We start from the raw sequence: 24,634 nt of genomic DNA, 5'->3' as shown, positions 1-24,634 counted from the left end.
AAGATGTTTCATTAACTAAGTCGTCCAATAAAGAAGCTAAAGTGAATGTGTTAAATAAGCTTGGATCTGGACTAAGCTTGGATCTGGACTGGGTCCAAGATGTTTCATTAACTAAGTCGTCCAAGCTTGGATCTGGACTGGGTCCAAGATGTTTCATTAACTAAGTCGTCCAATAAAGAAGCTAAAGTGAATGTGTTAAATAAGCTTGGATCTGGACTTAAATAAGCTTGGATCTGGACTAAGCTTGGATCTGGACTGGGTCAAATTCCCACATCGCAATCCTTAACCCGGCTCTGATACCATGTTAAATAAGCTTGGATCTCATCCCAAAAGCTAGCTCAAAGGAGGAGGGAACTCAAGCATATTTATACAATCGACAGCTCGGGAACCTGAGCGATGTGGGACATACAACAAACTTCAACAGAATGGTCAATGAATCACCGGATTAATAACGTTTGAAATTGTGATTAAGGAAGATTGTTAGATGGTTAATAAGTCATTTGTGTATCCAATAACCAAACTCTATACACCAGTGACCATGATTTCAAAGTCTTTAACCAAGTGTCTCCAGCTTCAACTTTTCAGGTGCACAAATATTATTGATGTATATTACATACAATGGATAATGTAAAGTACAAGAAGATATGAACATCAAGATTTTTGGATTATAGGCTTTCCATTCTAGTAATCAACAACTTGCCATACATTTTAGGATGAGATGACTTTGGTAAATTGATACCTGTTATAATAAAAAAAATAAAAATAAAAAATCAAACCCATATATTTATTATCAGCATTAGAATCATAAATTAGGATTTGAATTAGCAAATCATATCAATCAACATTTGTTGTATTTGTTGTATTTACTAACACCTTGTTGTAAATTGATTTTTAGAGACAACATTGATCTTCACATGGAATTAGTGTCAGTCATTTAAAAGAAATCTACATTTTTACTTAAATTTCTTATTCACCACAACTGGTCTATGCATATATGTTCCATAAAAAAAAAATAATAATAATAATAATAAACATATAAAGACACTATACTTACTCTTCTTTTTTCATTTCAGTTTTATAACTCTATGGAGTGGAAAATAAATATAAATTTCATATTATAAAGTATCAATCAAAAATTCCATCTGGGTGAAGGAGAATGAAAAGCAGTTTGCCTGGATCTTGTTGGTTGCTCCGAGCCGTTACGTTTCATGATTGACGACACAGTTGGGCTGAAATACTCATTGCTTCTCTGAGAAGTTGCTCCTTGTGAATACATCTTCTTCACATTCATGAAACTCCTTTGGTTTTCTACTAGCATCCCACGGGCGACTTGACTCCTCTTTGCAGCACCCCATCTATTGTGACTAACACAACTCTGACTCCTTCCCACTTGTTGAAACTTTGACTCTCTTGGACTTGTATAATTGCGGCTCTCCGCAGTTTCCGCAGAGTACATAGTCTCTCCTTCACTACTATATCCATCGTGCATTTGGGATGCTTCCACGGGAGACGAACTAGATTGAACCTCACTTAGAGCTCCATTAACAGAACCTGTTGATGAAACTTCTGCAATAGGAGCTTTTGCTGGCATTCTGTCCTGGTTTTGTTCTCCTTTTGGCTGGCTTTCATGCAGAGGTTCAGCGGATTTTGGATGTGGTTCCTTCGATGGCTGTGAAAAAACTGCAGGTTTGGTGATCCTTGGAGGAAAATTGATGTCCAAAAGTTGTATTTGTGTATTTTCTTTCGTTCTGAGTGGCACAGAAGTAACTCTAGGCGATTCATATATTTCTGGAGTGGGAATTCCTTGCATATGTGCAGCATTAGGGTTAGTAATCAAACTTTCATCTTCAGCAGTGTTGGCGACGGCATTAGAGCTTTGTCCATGACTCCTTGTTTTTACGACATTGTTATTTGACGAAGATGAGGTTCCCTCATTATCAGCATCTGTCGACTTGAAAACTTGCCGCAACGTGAAGGAAGCACATGAATGTTCACTCCTAGGACCAGTAGACATCAACCGCATGAGTGGTAATTTCGGCTTGTTAAGGTCATCAAGGTTGCCTTCCCAATGCTGGTTTAACCAATCACATATAACAGGAATTGGCATGCCAAATTGCATTGGGAGATCCTTCTTCCAAGACGAGGTAGAGGATGAAGAAGTTGAAGGCGTATTCGGTGATGTGGACAATTTCATTGGATCACATATCATAAAAGCTAGATTGCCATACACATCAAATCCTGCAGAACCAGGGCTCCATATAACCCCATCAGTTGACAGTTTGATGAGATTGTCGGTCGCTATGACGACCTTCCCTTCACCAACAGTGAGCTCTTGTTTCTCTGTGTAGCCTAGAAGGTACACTACACTTCCTAGATCCAGATTGGTTTTACAACAGGTCTTCAAGTGGTGAAGGTTTTGTCCCTGCGTGTTTGACTCCCCATCCGCATCGTCTAAACCCACAATTGTAAGATCTAATACAGAACTCGTAATGAAAAACCTGAAATCAAGTCAAAAATTTAACCCACGGTTATACAAATAATCATATGGTGTAGGAAAAAATACTAATATAACATCATCAATAGAGTCGTACAAAGTAGGAACTTCAAACATACTACTAGTAAGTGTTGACTGAAGTTTCAGATTGCTAGGTCTCAATGGAGATGCTAATATTTTACAGAAATAAAGTACTCAAAACAGAAGAAAACTTTTATTGCATATTCAATACCATGAGAATTCTACATATGGACACATTCTGACGTTCAAGAGTTACTATGTAACTGTATATTTTTTGTTATGACTTAATCTAAAATGGTCATATATAAAGACGTCCAGAACGTCTTAAAGATCTCATATTGAGGACACAAGATTCAAACTTTAACGCAGTCTAGTAAAACTCTTGAGTTAATTTATCAGCAGATTTTACAAAGGAGAATTGTGTTCTATGTTTACTCTTCTTTTTGGACATTTCTTATGCAGAGAACTCTAGCAATATGCAAGGAACTCTATCAAATTGTTAAGAATTATAATACTAAATTCATAAAGTGCGAAAACATCAAAATCAGCTCTAGCTTTGATTTTTTTAATATTTTTTTGACGTTTTAAATATTGATAGGACTGCAATTATAGTGGCGTTAGCGCTATAATATAGCGAATTTGACAACATTGTTCATTAAAACTGACAGCAACAGATTGTAATAACTGTTACACTATCAACTTTGATTCAAACAAGGAAATATCTACAGTAATCTTAAATACTATTTTGGTCTGCTAAAACCAGCAAGTTTGACTTTCAACAGATTGAAGTTTCAAAATAAACATATAAAACTCCATACTTCTACAGTTGGTTGTTCTATTAATTATAGCTTACCATGAGAATTCTAGATACTGAAAACATTCTCTTGTGCAAGAGTTACATACTATTTAACTGTATATTTTCTGTTATGACTTAATCTAAAATAGTCATCTGTGAGAGATATTACTTGCTTGGATGGGAAAAGTGAATAGAAATTATTTTGTATTATAAAAGATGTCCAGAACTTCTTAAAATTCTCATATTTTGGACACAAGATTCAAACTTTAAGGCAGTTTAGTAAAACTTTTTCTTGAGTTAATTTTATCAGCAGATTTTACAAATGAGAATTGTATTCTCTGTTTACTCTCTATCAAATTGTTAAGAGTTATATTATTAAATTGATAATATACCATGTACTTTTGACATTTGAAATATCGATTTGGACTGCAATTATAGGGGCGTTATAGCACTATAGCAGCGGAATTTGACAACACTGATCATAGCAAGTGACAACAACAGATCGCAGTAACTGTTACAATATCAACTTCAATTCAAACAAGGAAATATCTACAGTAATCTTAATTACTATTTTGGTCTGCTAAAACCAGCTAGTTTGACTATAAACGGATTGAAGTTTCAAAGTAAACATTTAAGATTCCATACTTCTGCATTTGGTTGTTCTATTAATTACAGGTAATCTATTTTCTGGTAGGATGACAGCACGAAAGGAAAAGTGAACTGAAAACTGCATAGTTGAGAGTATAATAAGCGAGAAAAAAGTAATAATAACTTAACAAATAAAATGGATGGCACACTTGTTTACATATATAGAAATTACCTTCTGTGTATGCAATAAACAAAATTAGCAACCACATTTCCTATTCTACATAAATATCCTAGATAAAGCTAACTAATATTAGGCACATGCACAACACATTACACATGTACTGTAAAAAGAAATAAGAAGCAAACAATTTCAAACTTATTGAAGCATACAGAAAGTCAACAAAGGAATGGCACACCACCAAATGAAATTTAAGTTAGATACATGAATGAAGTGTATTGAAGAATATGATGTACAGTGACAAAGCTAACAAGAAGGCTATTGTACATTGAAAGACAGTTTGAAAACAAACCTAACATGTTACAGCAATTACATTTCGAACTAACTCCCTACAATTCTAATGTTAAAGTGTTCCGACCAATGTTTTAAAAACCAAACCAGGTGGTTAAACCGGTTGAACTGTGAACCGGCACCATCAACGGTTTGGTTATTTGAGAGGTTTGAGTGTGGTTTTATTCCAATTAGAGCGGTTTAAAACAGCTGAACCCAGCGTTATCAATTGTAGAAAGCCAAAAGTTTGATACTTTTAGCCGCCATAAAATGCCATGGCGCGTCATCCTTCACAAATTGGCAATGGCGGTTGTAAAAAATCCACCACCGCAATCCACCATGGCAAATCGATAATTGGTAACACTTGTTGAACCATGACTTCGAGGCCTTAACGGTTCGGTTTTTAAGACATTAGTTCCAACTTCCAAACATTTATAAATGAATTTCACACCAACTTTACCAAATAACTGCATAGCTTACCAGATTCTAGAAACAAAAGTCAACAAACATCTATTCATCTACCTCAAATTAGGGTCTAATCCTCCACTAAACTACCTCTCCCAAGTCCTAACCACCCTCCAAAAAAAGCATCAAATCCACACAAATAAAAACACTTAATTTCATTATTTAAAAATAAAAATAAAAATAAAAATCACATTTTTTTCAACTTTCATAAACAAATAACACTAATTTCAGCAGCTAAAACAAAACAAAAACAGAAAAACAAAAGGGTCATTAATTTACCTCTGAGGAACAAGAGTAGCAGCAACACCATTATGCAACCGGATCTCAGAGCTACCAGCAGCAACAGCAGAAGGAAGATTAGCATGAGTTGTCAAAAGAAGATTCCTATGAATAAGAAATCCAGTTCCAGAAACACCATTACCAACATTGGTGTTCGTAGTAATAGTAGCCATAGCTTGATTTTTACCAGAAAAAATAGCACCTTTCATTCTCTCAGTCTTACTTACACCTTTACAAAAACACCATGAATCTGTAATACTAGTACCACCCATGACCCTTTTTCTGGGTTAGAATGAGTAATGGGTTTGTTAAAAAGCTTGGATCTAATCAATGTAGCATCTAAGTTTCAATGTACTATGAAGAAGTGAAGAGAGAGAAAATAGAAAGAGAAAAACAAGTGGAAGAAGTTCAAGAGTTTTTCTTTTCTTTGTTATCCTAAGACTTAGAATGTTGAAGACATTGAAAGTGATAATGTCAACTAGTTTAGTGATGATGAATGGAATGAAATGGAACAAGAATATATCTACTTCATAAGATTTTCATGACAAGAATATTACAGCAGCAAAATAATATTTCAACATATATATTTATTTTTTGGTGAAAAATAATATTTCAAGATATATGTAGTGTGTACACAGTACACTAGTGAATACTAGAGTGACTTTTAAAAAAATAATAATAATAAGTTGACTTTTCTATTTTCTATTTTTAAATTTCTAGTTGTAAAATTATTTATTTTCAATTATTTCTCTTACATAGTATTTGTTCTGTAAATGCAAAATAAATGTTTATTATTTTTACGGTCAAATATATTTGTACTTAATTAAAGTAACATCACTAAAAGTGAGAAGTAATATGTCACAACCACAAATAAAAGGCACGCACGTAAGAACATTTTTTTTTATTTTAGGCAAAGAAGAACTTATTATTTAATTATTTAGAATAACTAATTATTTAAGTATTTCTTCTTTCGTGTTTTTGTCATTTGTATATGTATTGAAATAAAAATTATTTAGGGTTATAAGCAAGTATTCCTCCTTTAAAGTTTACTCTGTACAAAAAAAAAAAACTATTCATTTTAATTTTTGTCAAATGTTTTGTCTTCCAAATCTTCCTCTAAACTTTATTGTCTTTATAGGGCTCCCTTTCAAAAGTCTTGACTTAAGGTTAAATCTTCTCGACAAAAAAGAAAAAAAAATCTTCTCATCTCTTTCGACCAAAAACAAAGAAGTTAAATCTTCTCGACATGAGTTGGGTTTGGCCCCCTTAAACTCACAGCTGGTAAACCACACCCTTTTAATTCTTCTTGAAATTGTCAACAACCAACAATGTGAGAAATTTGTAACTATAAGAATAAGTATTGTTGCCGTGATTGTTTGTGATATGGGCAGAAGCTGATTCATTGTTGATCACTTGCCAATAAACATTATTATGTGTGTCATCCAACCTTGACCTAATACAGAAAAACTTTATACTTGATTTCTTCAAGGAGCTTGTGAAGGCATCGAAAGCCTTCAACACCTATTTAAAGGACATCAAGTCTTGACAATCATTAGGAACATGTGAACCCCATCGAAGGTTGGAAATATAGGAGAAGACGACAATACATACAAGAATCTCTAAGTAGCAGCAAACTACTTAGAAAGCCTTGATGTAGGCCTATCACTTGGAATGTAGTTGGAACGAGGCTACATATAAGTGGGTCAGAAGCCCCCCATTCAAACTTGTTGGAAGGGAGATGAAAACATGTGTCTTTAAAAACGACTTCGTACACGGAAAACGAACACCCCTATTACGACTATTGCACCACTTCTATATAGCGATCCTGATCAATCGATGTCATCTTCAACCACTCAATCAACTCTCATTCTAGATATTTTAGGTTCGATAAGGTTTAATTTCTTTACAAACATATCTCTGATTATTTTACATATATTTATCTTTATTTATTATTTTAAAAATCAAATGCTTTTATGAAAAAAATTACTACTACCCTTGCCCCTAAATATATGGCATTGTGATATTTTATACTATAATGTCAACATAAATTATGTTCATCTCTTGAATGATAAGCTTGGATTAATTATTAACAAATTTATCACTAATACCTTTTTTCTCTGGATCTTGCTAACCAGTGTCCTAAGGGCAATGGTTAAGGATTCTATTAATAGAAACTTTGTCTTGGAAATATAAGTCTTTACTTTTTTCTTAGCAATAATTACATCACTTTTCGATGCAAACTTACTTATTTTAGTATTTTAACCAATGTCCCAAGGGCAATGGTTAGCATTTATTGGGATTTTGTTTTGACATTAAAGACAAATTCATTAACGAAAGTCTGGCAACAAATCAAATGCCATGACTGCAGAAATACAAGGCGGAGTTTCTTCGATCCATATGCAATATACATTCTTAAGAGCGTATTTAGCTAAATAATGAGCAGCTTGGTTGGCTTCACGCCTAACATAGCTGGGAGATTGTTGATGGACATTCAACGCCAAAATCACACTAGAAGATTCAGAAAACATATATCTTTCGCAAATTTCAAGCCCTTCCGCATAGCTAAAGCTTTTGCAACCTCCGAATCTGGTAATGAAAAGACTTGCCAGGAACTAGCAACAACGACAACACCTTCATTATCTCTCGCCACAACACCAATACCCCACTTATCCTCCTCTATCAGACTTGTTGCATCAACATTAAGCTTGTAGAAACCACTAAAAGGAGATGTCCAATGAACATCACATATTGGCAAAATTGGACCTCCACTTATTGTCTCCACCAACATCGTACTAGCACTCTTAAAATTCATAATATATCTTTGTGCCTTTTAAATAGTGGCAGGCCAGCAGCCACATCAACATCAGTTCCCTCAAAACATTTCTTATTTCTAGCACACTATATCTCATAACACAAGGCCAAAACATGAATTATAATATTCTCATCAACATCAATAATATTTCTCTCCAACAACTTCTTTTTATTGGGATTTAGTCTATGAAATTCTATATAAAGATTATACCATAATATATACAATTAAATGCAGTAGAAAACTGATAGACATAATATTAATGCTCGTCTTTTTGCCAAAACAAGTACTCCCTCCGGTCCTATTTACAAGAGAAAGTTGACTTTTTAGATACATTGAATAATGTATATATATAGTCAAGAACCTAAACCAAATACATAAATTATTTAATGTATGTAAAAAGTAAATTGTCTCTTGTAAATAGGACCGGAGGGAGTAATATATTAGTGTCTCTAAAAAAAAGTAATATATTAGTGTAAGCAGTACTCCCTCCGTCCTTCAATGGATGACCTAGTTGACTCCGACACACCTACCAATGCATATGTTTTATCTTTGATATCTTCAATTCTCTACTAAAAAAAATTATGAAAATTTAATATTTTAAAAATATTCATCGAGACGAATCCAACAACATATTACATGATATTATTTATCTTTGTGAATTAGTAGAAAAATACGGTCAAAGTATGTCAAGTCAATAATATATATTGTCAACTAGGTCATCTATTGAGGGACGGAGGGAGTAATATTTTTTATAAATAAAATAATATATTAGTGTGTAAGTAGTAATTGAAGCTATAAAATACTCCCTCCGTCCCACAATAGATGACCCATTTGAAAATGTGTAGTTTTGACCTAACTTACTTTGACCATAATTTTCTACTAATATACAAAGATAAATAATATCATATAAGACCAAGTGCAATGGCTTATTGAAAGAGAGAGTCAACATGTTGAAACCATTGGAGAGGGGTGTTGAAAGATACTGGAAGGATGATGTGGATGAGTGAGGTGATCAATGAATTAAACATGTTGAAGCTGCTGCCAAAGGGACGACGTGGCGCGTGTCCATTAGCTGAGGCTGGCGCGTGGGGAACACGCGCAGACAATGGAGTGTGAAGCAGCATGCGCGGAGAGAGAAAGTTGGTGAGAGAATAAGTTCTGACACGTGTCTGTTGCTGATTGGCTCTATGGATTTTTTTTCATCTTAATAATTTGAACTCAATTATTCCATTGCAAATTAATTTTTTTTTACCAAAATTCATGATTTTTTTGTCTATAAACAGAGACTTGGTTCATTTGATTTGGACACAGAAAAAAAAAAACCAAGTTTTTCACTATCTTAATCTTATTATTATCTTTCTATTAGCAAACCAAGTTTTAATCTTGTTTTTATCTTTCTATTGCATTTTAAGTTAAGAAAATAAAAATGAATTATTTAAATAAATTTTGTTTTTACAAAAAACAAAAAAAAATTGTTAAGTGTTTTTTATTTTAATTTAATTATAATCGATAATTGTAATTTTATGTAATTATAAAAACAAAAATATAAAATTAAATAAGAATAAGAAATAAAAGGTGGTGGGGTAGAGTGTTCAATGAAAAAACCATTGGAGAGGTAAAAATTGAATGAGTGTTGAATTAAGAGAGAGAAAATGATGTGGAGTGTTGGAAATTGAAAAAGTGGGTGTTGAAGGTTGTTGAATGTAAGTGACCATTATAAATGGTCTAAGATGTCGTTAGATTCGTATCGATGAGTATTTTCAAAATATCAAATTTTCATAATTTTTTCTAATATATTATTCAAGATATTTAAACTCAAAGTTATACATTGGTATGCGGAATAAGGTCAACTGTGTCAAGTATTATGAGACGGAGGGAGTAGTTTTCTTCGGTCTATACTTTTTTTTCTTCTTTTATTCCTGCCACGTGGCATTGGATGATGGTGGGACAACACCGTCACATGGCAATGCTTGTAATTACAATCACGAAGTTGTGACCTGTGAGGGTTTTCTATCCCAACAGTTTGGGGTTAGCTGTATATATCTTGGTCCAGCACGGCTTCCATATTTTCAATCTATAGTCTGACCATGCTCTAGTTCATAGGTTATCTCGTATACAGTTAAAACTCTATAAATTAATAATGTCAGGACCGGAGAAATTTATTAATTTAGAGAGTTATTAATTTATCGATAAATTAATAATTATTAATTTAAAGAGTTTTTAAGTAATTATACTGTACATACCAAACAAAAAGGCAAATTAGTCTATGCCTTTTAGAATTACGTTGCAGCGAACCTTGAGACTCAACGTAAATTAGTAACTACTGTGTTCATATGCATTGGAAATCAATAATGACTTTTGAAGTACAGTAAATGTAAACAAGAGGAACAAATATGTTCAATGTATTCTTAATATATTTTTTTTTAGTTTCTATGAATTATTAATTTATGATTTTCTTGGGACCAAAAATTATAAAGGGATCTCCCGAAAAATTATTATCTTATTATTTTATCGAGTTTTTCAATTTTTTATATTGGCCCAAGTCGGGACCGGACAAATTTATTATTTTAGAGAGTTTATTAATTTACCGAGTATTAAATTAAAGAGTTTCTACTGTATATGGTCGCGACCCTCGCCCATGTTATTTATGAACTTTCTTTATGTACCTTTCATATTTTATGCATGTAGACTTTTATGTTTGATTTGGCCATTCTCTAGTGGAGATATATAGATTTTAGGTTAAAATATGGTTTTAATCCCTGCAAATATGTCTCGTTTTGGTTTTAGTCTTTGTAAAAAAAAAAATGTTTTTGGTCCCTGCAAAATTTTTTGTTTTTTAAAATAGTCCCTGGAGGGACTATTTTCAAAAACAAAATATTTTGCAGGGACCAAAAACTACAAAATGGGTTCAGTCATCATGTGTCATGTATGCAAATCATCACAAAAATGGGGTCAGGAACTATTTTTAAAAACAAAAATTTTTGCAGGGACCAAAAACAATTTTTTTTTACAGGGACTAAAACCAAAACGAGACATATTTACAGGGACGAAAACCATATTTTAGCCTAGATTTTATGGACATGTTTGATAAAACACACATTTGAGCTTATGGCTTATGTTTTATATCTTATAAGTTCGGTTGATTAAAAAATACATGTTTGGTAACAATCATTTTCTCACAAACTTGTATCTTATTTTTATGAGCTTATAATATTTTTTAATAAGCTAATTCAAATATTTATAACACATCACTTTTTATCTCAATTTTATTCTTGCAATCTTCATTGAAAAATAAATATTAATTAAATATATATTTTTACGTCATTTTATATTTATAAGCTACTTCAACCGTTATTTTTACCAAACACTACAAATTCAATCAATTAACTTATTCGCTACCAGTTATAAGCTAACTTATAAGTCATCGCTATATACTTTTTTTTTTTTAAAACAAATCCACGGTAAGTTAACTTATAAAAATAAGGGAAATTAGTCACTTTAGTCCCTGAATGGGGAACGATTCGTCAATTTAGTCCCTGAATGCAGATAATATGCAAAACAGTCCCTGCATGGTCAATTTCAAGGACTAAAGTGACTAACGAAGTCTACATTCAGGGACTAAATTGACTAACGGAGTCTGCATTCAGGGACTAAATTGACTAACAAAGTCTACATTCAGGGACTATTTTGCAATTTATCTGCATTCAGGGACTAAATTGACGAATCGTTCCCCAATCAGGGACTAAAGTGACTAATTCCCCTAAAAATAACTATGAGACATGTTTGATAAAACACACATTTGAGCTTATAACTTATATTTTATATCTTATAAGTTTGGATGATTAAAAAATGCATGTTTGGTATATGTCATTTTCTAACAAACTTATATTTTATTTTTATGAGTTTATAATATTTTTTATAAGCTAATTCAAATACTTATAACTCATCATTTTTATCTCAATTTTATCATTGTAATCTTCATTGAAAAAATAAATATTAATTAAATAAATATATTTATAAGTTACTTCAACCGCTATTTTTATAAAACACTACAAATTCAATCAATTAACTTAGAGTCTGTTTGGTAAACCCAAAAAACTAGCTTTTAGCGGATAAACTCGTATGTATAAAAAAACTAGTTTATAGCGGATAAGCTTGTATGTATAAAAAAACTATGTTTGATAAACGTCATCTTGTCTCGAGCTTATAACTTATTCCACGAGCTTATAACTTATTTTTTAGACGCTATTTCAAATAGCGTTTAAGCTTATAGCTTATCATTTTTCTTACAATTTTACCTTTACTATTTTATCTAAAATCTATTTTTACCCCTTATAATTTATTATGATTTAAACTAACACATGATTTAACAGATGAATAAGTGAAATTCATTATTAATAATGAGTTATTCAGTGGAGTAAGATTATCCACAATAGAGCACCTCATTTGGATGATTAAACAAGTCTCACGTGTACACATAAATCATCTTACAATTTTTATTCCCTATTTCTAAATAAGTGTCACTTTAGTAGCTGAAAGCGAACAACATTAATTTCGTTTTTTGGGAAATATTAACGAGTATCCCCGAAACATTCCTTAAAATCTTTAAATAATATTTTTTTACAAAAATTTGTGTAAATTGAAATATTTCACTACTTAATGAAATAACATCATATTTTAAAATTCTTAAATAGTGTCCAAGACACTCGTTATTAATAGGGCTGACAATGAACCGAACCAACTCGAAAATAGTTCGAGACTCGATTCGACAATTGAATCGTTGAAATTGGTTCATGAACCAAATGAGCCGAACTTGAGTTGAAAATTAAGTTCGTTAAATAAACAAGTGAAAATTAAGTTCGTTAAATTAACGAGTTGAACTTGAGCCAGGGGCGGTTCTAAGGCTCGGCAAGCCCGGGCACTCGCCCGGGCTCCGGCCCAATTTTTTTGCAATTTCTTATGTAAATCCCCTTGAATTTCTTATATAAACCCCTATAAATTGGGCAATTTCTTTAAATTTTTTATTATTTGCTTGCAATTTCTTATGTAAACCCCTATAAATGTATTGCAAATTTTTTTTCGCTCGGGCTTTATAAAAATCCTGGCTCCGCCACTGACTTGAGCTAAGTATGGTTCGACTCGTTTGGTTCATGAACCAACTCGAATAATATATATATATATATATATATATATATATATATATATAACTATTTTGTATATTTTTATATGATATGTAAGTTTCTTCTAATAATTATGTACTATTTTTCAATAAGTTATTACTAATTTGATTAACAATTAACGAGAATTGTAATAGAGAGAGTAAAAACAAGCTAATTACCTTTTTCAATAAGTTATTACTAATTTGATTAACAATTAACGAGAATTGTAATAGAGAGAGTAAAAACAAGCTAATTACCTTTTTGTTTTTGTAGAACAAGTTAATTACCTTGTGCTGGCTTTTAAACAAATATGCGGACTAAATAATAAGTCCCACATCGGAGAGTATTGAAAATATTAGAGAGGAAAAGCATATATAAAGAGGTGCATCACATTGTATTGTAAAACATACATGGGTATAAGAGTTGAGCTACAGTAGTAAATGTAGAATGCTACAGTAGTTCAACATGCTCAATAGTTTTATTATGATTATAATTATAATATAATTATATTTTGCTCTTTTTAGAAAAGAACTTTTGAAATATAAATTTGAGCAAATGAGTCGAACCGAACCGAGTTGCTCGTGAACTTTAAACGAGCCGTTTGAAATATAAATTTGAGCAAATGAATCGAGTCTAACGAGCCGAACCGAGTTGCTAGTGAACTTTAAACGAGCCAAACTCGAATTAAAAAAAAGTTCGTATTGAACTCGAGCCGTGTTTCGAGCTGAACCAATTCTTATCGAGTCGAGTCGAGCTCAGACAAGTTCGACTCGACTCGGCTCATTTCCAGCTCTAGTTATTAAAACCCTTTCGATCCTGCTATATACCATATTTTGTCTTTTTTCTAACACTCCTTGTAGTGGAAAATGTAGAAGAATCTGTTATTTAATTTGATTTTAGTTTAAAAAAATTAGTAATAATTTTTTTGTAAAAGCAAAAAGTATGGGGAGCAGAGGGGTCTCCTGCTGCTCCACCCTAATTATATTAAAAGAAAGATAAAAGTACAAAAAAAGAGGGGGGACATAAACTGAAACCCTCCAAGAAACAACAAAAAGAAAGACCAAACGAGATAGAGCGAACTAAAAGCAAGAGGGACCGCAATCCCTTAAAAACTAGCGAGTCGGTCGGTTGGAAGAACCAACCTTGAACCCTTTGCTAGCCTCAGTCACTGGCTTTGACTTCTTCTTTTTTCTTGGAACCACCAACTGAAATTGATGATCATCCAAGTCATTGATCTCTTCATTCTGAGACATATTAGCCCATGAATCACTTAAGAAGTTCATAGCTTGTTGGGCTGCAGTAGGAGCACTGATAATCCCTAAAACTTGCATATCACGAATAACATTTGCATTAAAATTTGACAAGTTAGGGTCCGCCACCACTATGGAGTTAGCAAGATCTCTCAAAGGAGCTACCACTTCCTCACACGGCTCTTTAAGAAGGACAACATCTCTCGTAGGCTCTGCTACCACTTCCTCGCACAGCTCTTCAAGAAGAACAACATCGCTCAAAGGCGCAATAACCGCTGTCTCTTTAGACCTAATTATATCAGTAATCAGAGGATCCTCTTCTACAACTTTACTACATCCTCCAGTGTTGTTTGGAGTTGGTTTTGTATGAAGTGTGAGAACCTCATCAACTTTTTTTTTTTTGAAAAAGCTAAATTAGCCCACCTAACCTTTTCTACTTCAGAACTTGATGTATTAGGTTTTGTGCTTAGGCACAGAAGCTGAAGCTTTTGGAGTTTGAAACTTACAATTCTTAACAGAATGTCCAAATATCTAACATGAGTTACAAAAATTCTCATATTCAACGTCAACATAAAAATCAAAGTCATCCCTTTCAACAAGGATTCTGTCATGTAGGCGAGAGTTTAAATCAACTTCAATTAAAACTCTTGCAAAGTGACCAAAAGTTCTTTTCTTAGTCATCTCATCAACGGTCAAAGGATTTCCTAAAGCCCCTGCAATTTAAAACAAAGTTATGGGCTGCCAATATTCACGGGCAAGCCCATGAATGCAAACCCATGTTTGAGCGGTGGTTTGCTGCATTGTGAGTGGGTTAAATTCAGGAGTCCAAGAAAACGTCCTGAGCAAACCCGGTGAAAGATTCCAAGATCCAACGGATCTTACAACACTTAAGTCATCCAATGATGAAAAAACAAATTCAAAGTAACCTTTACCTAATGACGCCATGGACCATGGGGCATTCATTTTCCAGAATTTGAAGATTCTTGCCTTCAAATCTAACTCGCGAACTGGGGTGGAACCCTTTGGAAGAGTGAATCTACCAAACAACACATTTTGACAGTCTAAAACCCCTGTCGAATAATGATTTTCAGAGATTTTTATCAAGATTTGCTCACCTTTCAAACACGGTTTAGGTCGCTGCGACGCAGGAATATTGCATGAGTTAGACAAGGCTTTAGCAAACGTCTTGGAAACCTTCAATTGTGATGTAGCCGTGACCTGCGCAAAATTGCGAGTTGAGACAGGCTTTGGTGTATAATCAGCCAAGCAAGGCCAAGGGCAGACAAATTGTGTTGCCGGAGAAGACATAGCAACCGAAATCTAAATACACAACAACAACAGTTTGTAACCAGTCACAAGTAACAAGAATCAGAACGACCAACATAGAACCCAAACAAACAGTCGCACAACAACAACAACAGCAATCCAGAATGCAAAATCGAAAATTGATCTAGATCAAAGAGCACAACTTCAAACCCAAACCCATGTCACGAAACGCCGCGATTTGGAGAAAGCGGTGATACCAGACTCGAAATCGGGGGAAAAGCGGAGTTGTGGTGGCAGCGACCACCGTGTGAAGCGGCAGGTTCAAACCCTTAATGGGTTACTGTTCATATTTTCCAATCAGGTTACTGTTCATCGCTCTTCTCTTCTCGCCTTCTTCTATTGTTCAAAAAAACTCAATTAAGAACCAAAAAAAAATTAGTAATATTAGTAGTAGGAGTAGTTGTATGAGAAAACATTTTCTTTTTTGCCTCATTACATTGTAACAGTAAAAAAAAGCTAAAATATGGTTTTAGTCCTTGTAATTTTTTTTTGTTTTTGGTCCCTGCAAAATTTTGTTTTTTAAAATTGTCACTGACCCCATTTTTGTGATGATTTGCATACGTGACACATGATGACTGAACCCATTTTGTAGTTTTTGGTCCCTGCAAAATATTTTGTTTTTTAAAAAGGTCCCTGCAAAATATTGTTTTTGAAAATAGTCCCTCCATGGACTATTTTAAAAAATAAAATATTTTGCATGGACCAAAAACAATTTTTTTTACAGAGACTAAAACCAAAATGAGGCATATTTGCAGAGACTAAAACGATATTTTAGAAAGAAAAAAAAAAAAGTTGTATGAGAAAACAATAGAAATTGGGGTGGCACTTTGGTGACATTAATGTCACCGTGCCATTGCATCTGGACCACACATTGCCATTGCCATTGCATCTGAACCACACAACACATCTAATGTCACCCAATGTGTGGTCCAGATTTAATGTCACCGTGACATTAATGTCACACAAGTATTTCCCTAAGCGTGACAGTATTCCTCTTCCTCGAGTATAACGAAAAAGAAAATTACAAATCATAAAAGCCCACACTTGAACACGTGCCACATTTCTTCTTTCCCATCTCTATCTAATTCAATTCAACATCCTCCTTAAATTCGAACCCATTTCCATTCAAATTTCTTCTCTTTCGATTCTCAATTCTTCTTCACTCAGATTTCGTTTTTATTTTTTTTATTTTATTTTAATAATGTTGAAACTTCCATGCAATGGGGTGGACCGGGTTCACCTAATGTCTCAATGCGGGTTTATGGGTCGACCCACTTCATTTTTTACCGGCCGGAGCTCAGTTAAAGGATTCCGTTCTACAAAGGCGTATCCGGTTCAGGCTGTAGCGTCAGCTAAGGACGGTGCGGTGGTGAACCGGGTTGAACCGGATATTGGGAGTTTGGCGAACCGGTTGCGGCTTGGGAGCTTATCTGAGGATGGATTGTCTTATAAAGAGAAGTTCATTGTTCGGAGCTATGAAGTTGGAATCAATAAAACTGCTACTGTTGAAACCATTGCTAATCTCTTGCAGGTTTTTTTTTTTTTTGGTTAAATTTGTTAACTTTTTTGTTTGATCTGAATTTTTTGATCCAATTTTTAATGATTGGTGAGTGATATTTTTGATCCAATTGTTAATGATGGGTGAGTGAAAGTTTAATACTTTTTTAATTGATTGTGGTTTGTGTGTGATTCTAAGATTATGGGTTTTGTAGTATTTCTGATCGAAGACGCTGTTTTGTGTGACAATGGCAAGGCACGGATACATGCGATTGTATTCAATTATGTTATTTTTTAAAATTATTACCGGTGTCAGACTCAGAGGTGTCAGTGTTGTGTCCGGTGTCAGTGTCATAATTTATATCTTTGGTGTTTCTGATTTATCTTCACCGGTGACATTGTTGAAGTGCCAAGTGGAAACTTTGTTTCTTTCATGAATCTGAATTTGCAAAAAATAAACATGTTTTTTGAGACTATTTCGTGTTTTCTATAAGAATTTGATTTATATACACTGACAGTGTAGGGATATTTTTTCAAATTTATTTAATCATATCTCACCGTTAGTAGAGAATAGAGATATTTTAAGAACTAACCACTGTGTATGGTGTGACTTGATTGAATGCATGCATAAATTTGTTTTACACCGTCAGTGCATAGAAATGAATCTCATTTTATATTATAGTTTTGAGGTTTTGTTTGCTGTTTTCTGGCAATTTTATAGGTGCAGATTTTCTTGGCACTGAGATTTATGCATGGTCGAGGATTAAGATAATGAAAAATTTGCTTTTATCTTTCTTCTTTGTGTGATTCTTCTGAAATTTCACATCTGTTTCCTCAATTCAGCGAACAGACCCGTACTAAGACATAGAATTAATTTAAGGGTATTGCTAACTAGTGCCCCTAGGGCACTCTTTAGCATTCTCCTTAATTTAATTGTTAATCTTAATTTTTTTATTTCCTTGTTTATATTAATTAATTAATTAGATAAATATAAAAATATAGTTAATGGAATTATCAAAAATTTAAAACAAGAGATAGAAAAGAATATAAGGCTTTGTTTGGGAGTTTGGAGGGGAAGGGAGGGCTTTAGAGGGCTGAGATTAGAGGGAAAAATAGAGAAATCTTTCAAATTTGTATTTTACTTTTTCTTTTTTTTTTTTTGAAAGGGAAAGAGTGTTTTTCTAGTGAACTGATAAAAGAATACTTATGATTAATGTACTTTTAATTTTGCGAGTATTATTACAATATATATTGGATTTGGAAAATTTACCCAAAACCCTCCTCTAATACCATTTTTCAGTTCCCCCAAATTAGGGCAATTTGTATGATTAACTTGTTTGAACTCTTTTAAAAGCTGGCATGCTTTCTTCTGCCCTCTCATTTGAGCAAATTAATGCCTGTTCTTTATTGAGCTATAGATTGCTGATATTGCAGGTCTACTCCTTTCTGGATTGAGAAGTTTAGGCATATTAAACATTGAAATTTGGATATAAATCGTTTACTGAATTATATCATGTGCTAATGTTTCTCTTGTCAATTAAATCATGAATTATTTTCTAAAAAAAAATGACGGACTACTTCTGGTGATCACTGTTTGCTGGTCAAAATTGTTGCCTATTATTAACTTGTTCTTAGGTTTCTTGAATTCCGTTGTTTATTGGGTAAACATATCATTGTCTGTTTTATCAAATTGGAATGTCTTTAAGAGGCTGTTCAATTAAATAAAAGCCAAGAACTTAATCTGTCTAAGTACGGCAGCGTAGCGTTGATAGACATGTTAGTACTTGCCAATAACACGTTAGAACATGACAAAACAGAACAGATGAGTTTTGCAAATGCTATATATATGTGTGTGCTATTAAAAAACGTGCGATTGTATTCCACAATTTTAAGATGTCTGGTAACTTTTTTGTTGCAGGAGGTTGGATGTAATCATGCTCAGATTGTTGGATTTTCAACTGATGGTTTTGCAACAACCACTACCATGAGAAAATATCATCTCATATGGGTGACTGCTCGCATGCACATTGAAGTCTACAAATACCCTGCATGGTTGGTTTTGTTCTTTTACAACGCTCGATTTCGAAACTTTGATTTGAAAAACCTAATTTAAATGATTCCAACAGGAGTGATGTTGTTGAGATAGAGACATGGTGTCAAGCAGAAGGACGGGCTGGAACAAGGCGTGATTTTATAATCAAAGACTACGCAACGAATGAAGTAATCGGAAGAGCAACGAGGTACAAATTTACCTTTTAAATTAGGATGGTCGTAGTACAAGTTTGTTGTCGTCGTTATAATTCAATGTTTGATATTATCATACACTAAAGGGTGCTGAGTTTTTCTGATATGGCACCTTTGAGTTCAATGATCGTAATCTAATGTAGCAGGGACACTTCAGATTGAAAACATCCAAGTGTCCGACCCTGACACTTGTAATGACACTATACTTCTATTGTCGAGCACTTATCAATCCTTTTGTTCTTGAAAATTTTATTTTCTCATCTGGATCTAGGCTGATAATTTCTTGTGGTGCCAACCATCACTCCATCAGCATTAGGCTATGTTATATAGGTACGAACGGATACAGCATGATATGGGTATGGGTATACGTAAATTTTAAATAAACTAAGTACGGGCACGTCAATATAATTTTAAAAAATAATTTGTAATATAATATAGATAATAAAAATGGGCAAAACAGGCGGAGATAAAATACCAAAACAGAGTGGGGATGAAACAAACGCAAAACAAAGGCATAACCATCTAATAAACAACCTTGATCGTCCTCTTATTGAAGTGCACATGTACTTTCATACACCCAAAAAAAAGTGCATAGGGACTTCTGTCTAATAAAAAATGTACAGAAAAGGTAGTTTGAGCACATATATGAACTCACGAAATAGCCTTGAACTGTTCAAGTCTTCACGAAGATAAGTCTGGGTGAGCAGCCTTCTTTTGCATATTCATGAAATATAAGTGGTTTTTTTTTTCTTTCAGACTTTCAGATTTTACCTTTCACAAGCTTTTGAAATTATTTTGAAAAGATCCCTTAAAAGCAATTACTCAGATGATGGCGTCATTCCACCTGCACGATCTCACCGCACTTCGGCAATCAAGTCCGCCTCACTCTTGCCCATCTGTACCCACATCATGCCGTTTCTGTTGGCTCGTACCCATTCAAAAAACAAAAACACAAACAGGGTACACACCTGATACGTACCCGTGCTGTACCTGTACTGGTACTTCAACCAACTCAAGTGTATCCGTGCTTCAGAGGTATTAAGACTATAACCTATGCTCTTTTAGTAGCAAAAATACAGGAGACCAAGATACTGATTATTGTAAAAGTCACAAGGATGCTGTGAATTGTATAAACACTTGCAGCAAAGAAATATTGCTGTCCTAAGATTTAAATTTGGACAAACTGTTGATATGAAGCTCTTGCGAAAGCGAGGTCCATGGTATGATTAACAATTAATTTCTTCACATCATGTAAATTGATGCATCTTTAAATTTTGCTATGTGTAAGTAGTGTTGTATGTAATGCTTTCATATGCAGTCTTTTGTATTAGATGCTTCCATAAAGATAACCACCTACATTTATTGTTTCAGCAAGTGGGTAATGATGAATGAGGACACGAGGCGACTCCAAAAAGTGTCTGACGATGTTCGAGATGAGTTTTTAGTTTACTGTCCTCGAGAGCTAAGGTCGGTACTTTTCTTTACCCTTTGTTGACAGTGCGTTGCAATGTATTCAAAATTTGTGTTTTGTTTTTCTTTACTTAGTAAAATTGTCACTGTAACAAAAAGACATTTGATAAAGCATAGGAGAAAATACTTTTTGGGGTTCTTGAGTTGAGTCCACGCAAAGGGGGTCACACTTCATAATATCTTCTGTATCTTTATGAGTTCTTACCAGAACTTGATAAAGTATATCATCTGTTCTCGCATGCACCAAAAGTTTGTTCCAAAATGGTGCATTGTAACTTTTATTTAGAATCAGGCGGAGGAGACTACCTTCTTGAAATGATTTTGTCTTGAGCTGCAGTCCAGGCCATTAGTTATGCCATTGACTAGGTAATACGGGGCATCACTCATGAGGCACTCATCATAGGATAATGGTATAAACTCTAGGATACATGTTTCACATGGCTATTTTTAGGATCCCGTATCTTTGATATCATAAAGTCCCAGGAGTTATTATGAATATAAATCCAACACTTTACATGATTGTCAAAGCTTGTGCTTTGGCAGTTGTTGAGTCAAGTTTCTCTAGCTTGGCCTTTTTGAAGGTTAAAGTTTTTGTTTGTTGGAAATAAAGGTTTTTCAGGGAAGGGGTGTAGGTTGACTTAGGCTTTGTTTGGGAGTTTGGAGAGGAGGGGAGGGGAGGGGAGGGGAGGGTTTTGATAAAAAGGAAGGAGCAAGTGGAAGAAATAGAAGACATTGGGAGGAGAGGGCTTTGGAGGTTAATTTTTTATTCATAATACAAAATCCTCCTTATTTGGGGAACTAAAAAATTGCATTGGGGGAGGGTTTTAGGGGATTTATATGAATTTTTCAAATTCAATCTATGTTGTGATAATATTCTTAAAATTAAAAATATATTAATCAATAAGCATTCGTTTATCATTCTCTAAAAAATTGTTCTTTCGAAAAATGTGAAAGATTTTTCCATTTTTCTATATATTTCCAACCCCCCAAAGCCCTCCCTTCCGCTCCCCTCCAAACTCCCAAACAAAGCCTTAGGGGTGATGCACTAATTATTGATTGAAGGGTAAAATTGGAAAAAGTAATTAATATTACTTTGAAAACTGAAAATGACTTTCAATCTAGGACAAATTGTTTTTACAAATGCAGCACTCATTATGGGACAGATGAAAGTATGTTTCATTGGAATTATAGGAATAGATGTATAATTGGGAAGTTTGGCATCATAAGGAATAGTGTAACTAATTATTATCGTTCTTGTAAATGTAAATGTGCTCATTATTTTATATATGTAAATATCAATTCAAGGGATTAATTAACTTTTGTCTCTCTTTTCTTTTTTCTTCTGTGGTTTTAGGTTGGCAATTCCTGAGGAAAATAGTAATTGCTTAAAGAAAATTCCAAAATTGGGAGATCCTGCTCACAATTCTAGACTTGGTCTTATGGTATGATTATTTGGCTCGAAGAATCTTCTTCCTTTTCTATTATTTTATCAGGAACAAAATGAGGAATTCCATTTGACAGAAAAAAGTTGGCAAATCCAGCACATTTTAGTGTTCCGCCTTCTCACATTTTCCCCCCAATATTGCAGCCTAGAAGATCCGATCTCGACATGAATCAGCATGTTAACAATGTCGCCTATATTGGATGGGTGCTTGAGGTTGTTTTTCGCTCTCTTTAATTCATTGAAATACATTCTATTCACCATTTAATGAGTCTGGCACTCTGGATCTACCAACACCATAGGATATACTTTCATACAAAACCAAGTTTTGCATATCATGTTCCATTTAATTTCATTTCATAATTAATTCTTTTCACTCAATATTTTTAACTTTGAGGTGTAATATTTTTAAAATAGAAGAAAATATCATTTTCTCGACTGCGTGTCTATCTTGGTTCAATTTTGCCACCCCATGCTGTTATCTAGTTTTATATCAGCTTGAACTGTTCCCTACCTTCTGTGTGTATGTGTTGATGGATGCCTGTATTGGAAGAGTATTTGTCTTACTCATATCACTTGGTAATGATCCACTCTCAGTAAAAATATTTTTACACTATTGTATGTTCATGCACTGCCGCCTCACTTCTAAGAGTTTGACTATGAGAACAATTACTTAAAAGGTCACTTTTGATGTTTTGTCGATACATAATTTAGTGAATGTTTAAATTAGTGGAACTTTTGGGTCAAAATAAATATTTTAAAAACCAACCGGGGCTGGTTTAGCCGGTTTAACTGTGAATCAGTACTTTCTTTGGTTTGATTGCGGTTCATTCCGGTTTGAGTGGTTTAAAGCAGTTGAACCATGATCTGGAGGTCTCACTTATTCGATGTCCAGTTGGATTTTTAAATCATTGGTCAAAGTTTAAATTACACATTCATTCTCTCACATGTATTTACCTTTTTCCCTATGTTTTGGATGCTTAAATGCATTTTATTTCTTCAAAATGAAATATTGTTACTTATTTCATAATGCACAACTATATTGGTTCCTTTATACAATTTTTATACCACAACATTAAAAGCTTTTAGATATGTCGTGTGTTGGTGTGAATATAGCTAACAAACTGTGTTACTTTGACAGAGCATGCCTCAAGAAATCATCGATAGCTATGAGTTGCAGAGTATTACCTTAGATTACAGACGAGAATGCCAACAAAATGACATAGTTGATTCACTAACAAGTGTGGAAGCACGTGAAGGCGCTGAGGTTGTTCCAGAACTCAAAAATACAAATGGATCGGGTAAAGCAATGGACGACAAACAAGAACGCCAACAGTTTCTTCATCTACTTAGATTGTCTAATGAAGGACTTGAAATAAACCGGGGGCGAACAGAATGGAGAAAAAAGGCGGTGAGATAAGTTCTATCAATTATTCCTTGAGTAAACTTCTCTCAACATTGAATCAGTTTGAATAGATTTTTCAACTAGTATTTATAAAACAAAATTACAAGAATATTGTAATAATTATGAGTGGTTTTTTGTTTGACAGAATACTGAGTTATTTAAACAAAAGTTTCTTGTGTGACTTGAAATTAGTGTTTACATTTAAATTTTTCCTTGAGTTTTCATTTCATTTTTCCACAAACACCTATGAGCTTGTAATGTTTCCTTGTTAAGTGAAGAATTCCTATCTCCGTCTCTAAGGATTTATCAATTATTCCTTGAGTAAACTTTTCTTAACATTGAATCAATTTGAATAGATTTCTCAACTAGTATCTATAAAACAAATTTAAAAGAATACTGTAATAATTATAAGTGTTTTTTTGTTTGACAGAATAACCGAGTTATTTAAACACCTATGAGCTTGTAATGTTTTCCTCTTAAGTGAAGAATTACTGCATTCGTAATCCTTTCAAATTTTCTACGGTAATTTTTATTATTTTTTTTACCAATATACAGCTAATTCTATTACATATTTTTGTGAAACTTATGATAATTTTTTTAAAGTTAAACTAACACATTGAAATTGGCAAATTAAACCTCAGACCTCGACAGGAGTACATTTCAAAATCACAAACCAATACTGTCGGTGTATAACAAATTTACATTGATAGTGTATACTAACTTATAATGTTTACACTAACTTATAATGTGGGTCTCAAAGTCTGTGTTTGGGAGGAGCACACTTTATTAATTGATGTGACAATATGTTATTGAATGTATATGAAAACTAAATTTACACCGACATTGTATAATAATTAAACTCATAATAATATGCTTGCA

The 24,634-nt window shown here is 33.5% G+C and overlaps 2 protein-coding genes across 3 annotated transcripts; one reads left to right on the top strand and one right to left on the bottom strand.

Annotated features, from left to right (window-relative positions):
• Nucleotides 1-445: 445 nt before the first annotated feature.
• Nucleotides 446-5,642, bottom strand: LOC146907005 (uncharacterized). 2 transcript variants are annotated; one of them, XM_085731154.1, is made up of 3 exons: nt 5,152-5,642; nt 1,173-2,498; nt 446-739 (listed from the first exon to the last, which is right to left on the bottom strand). In XM_085731154.1, exons 1-3 carry the CDS (start codon nt 5,421-5,423, stop codon nt 709-711), a joined length of 1,629 nt encoding a protein of 542 aa, XP_085587280.1. In that variant the 5' UTR covers nt 5,424-5,642; the 3' UTR covers nt 446-708. The 2 variants fall into 2 exon arrangements, with proteins under 2 accessions (XP_085587280.1, XP_085587278.1); XM_085731152.1 differs by lacking the exon at nt 446-739 and having other exon boundaries at nt 930-2,498.
• An 11,110-nt stretch (nt 5,643-16,752) lies between these two features.
• LOC146907004 (oleoyl-acyl carrier protein thioesterase 1, chloroplastic-like) lies at nt 16,753-23,943 on the top strand. The gene is made up of 7 exons (XM_085731151.1): nt 16,753-17,229; nt 19,114-19,247; nt 19,322-19,435; nt 20,811-20,906; nt 22,264-22,351; nt 22,498-22,566; nt 23,492-23,943. Exons 1-7 carry the CDS (start codon nt 16,900-16,902, stop codon nt 23,768-23,770), a joined length of 1,110 nt encoding a protein of 369 aa, XP_085587277.1. The 5' UTR covers nt 16,753-16,899; the 3' UTR covers nt 23,771-23,943.
• Nucleotides 23,944-24,634: the final 691 nt, after the last annotated feature.

Source organism: Medicago sativa, chromosome 7 (genome assembly GCF_051527215.1).
Source record: "Medicago sativa cultivar Bolivia chromosome 7, Bolivia_mono, whole genome shotgun sequence".
Classification (NCBI taxonomy): Eukaryota; Viridiplantae; Streptophyta; class Magnoliopsida; order Fabales; family Fabaceae; genus Medicago; species Medicago sativa.
This window is presented reverse-complemented; position numbering and strand designations above follow the sequence as displayed.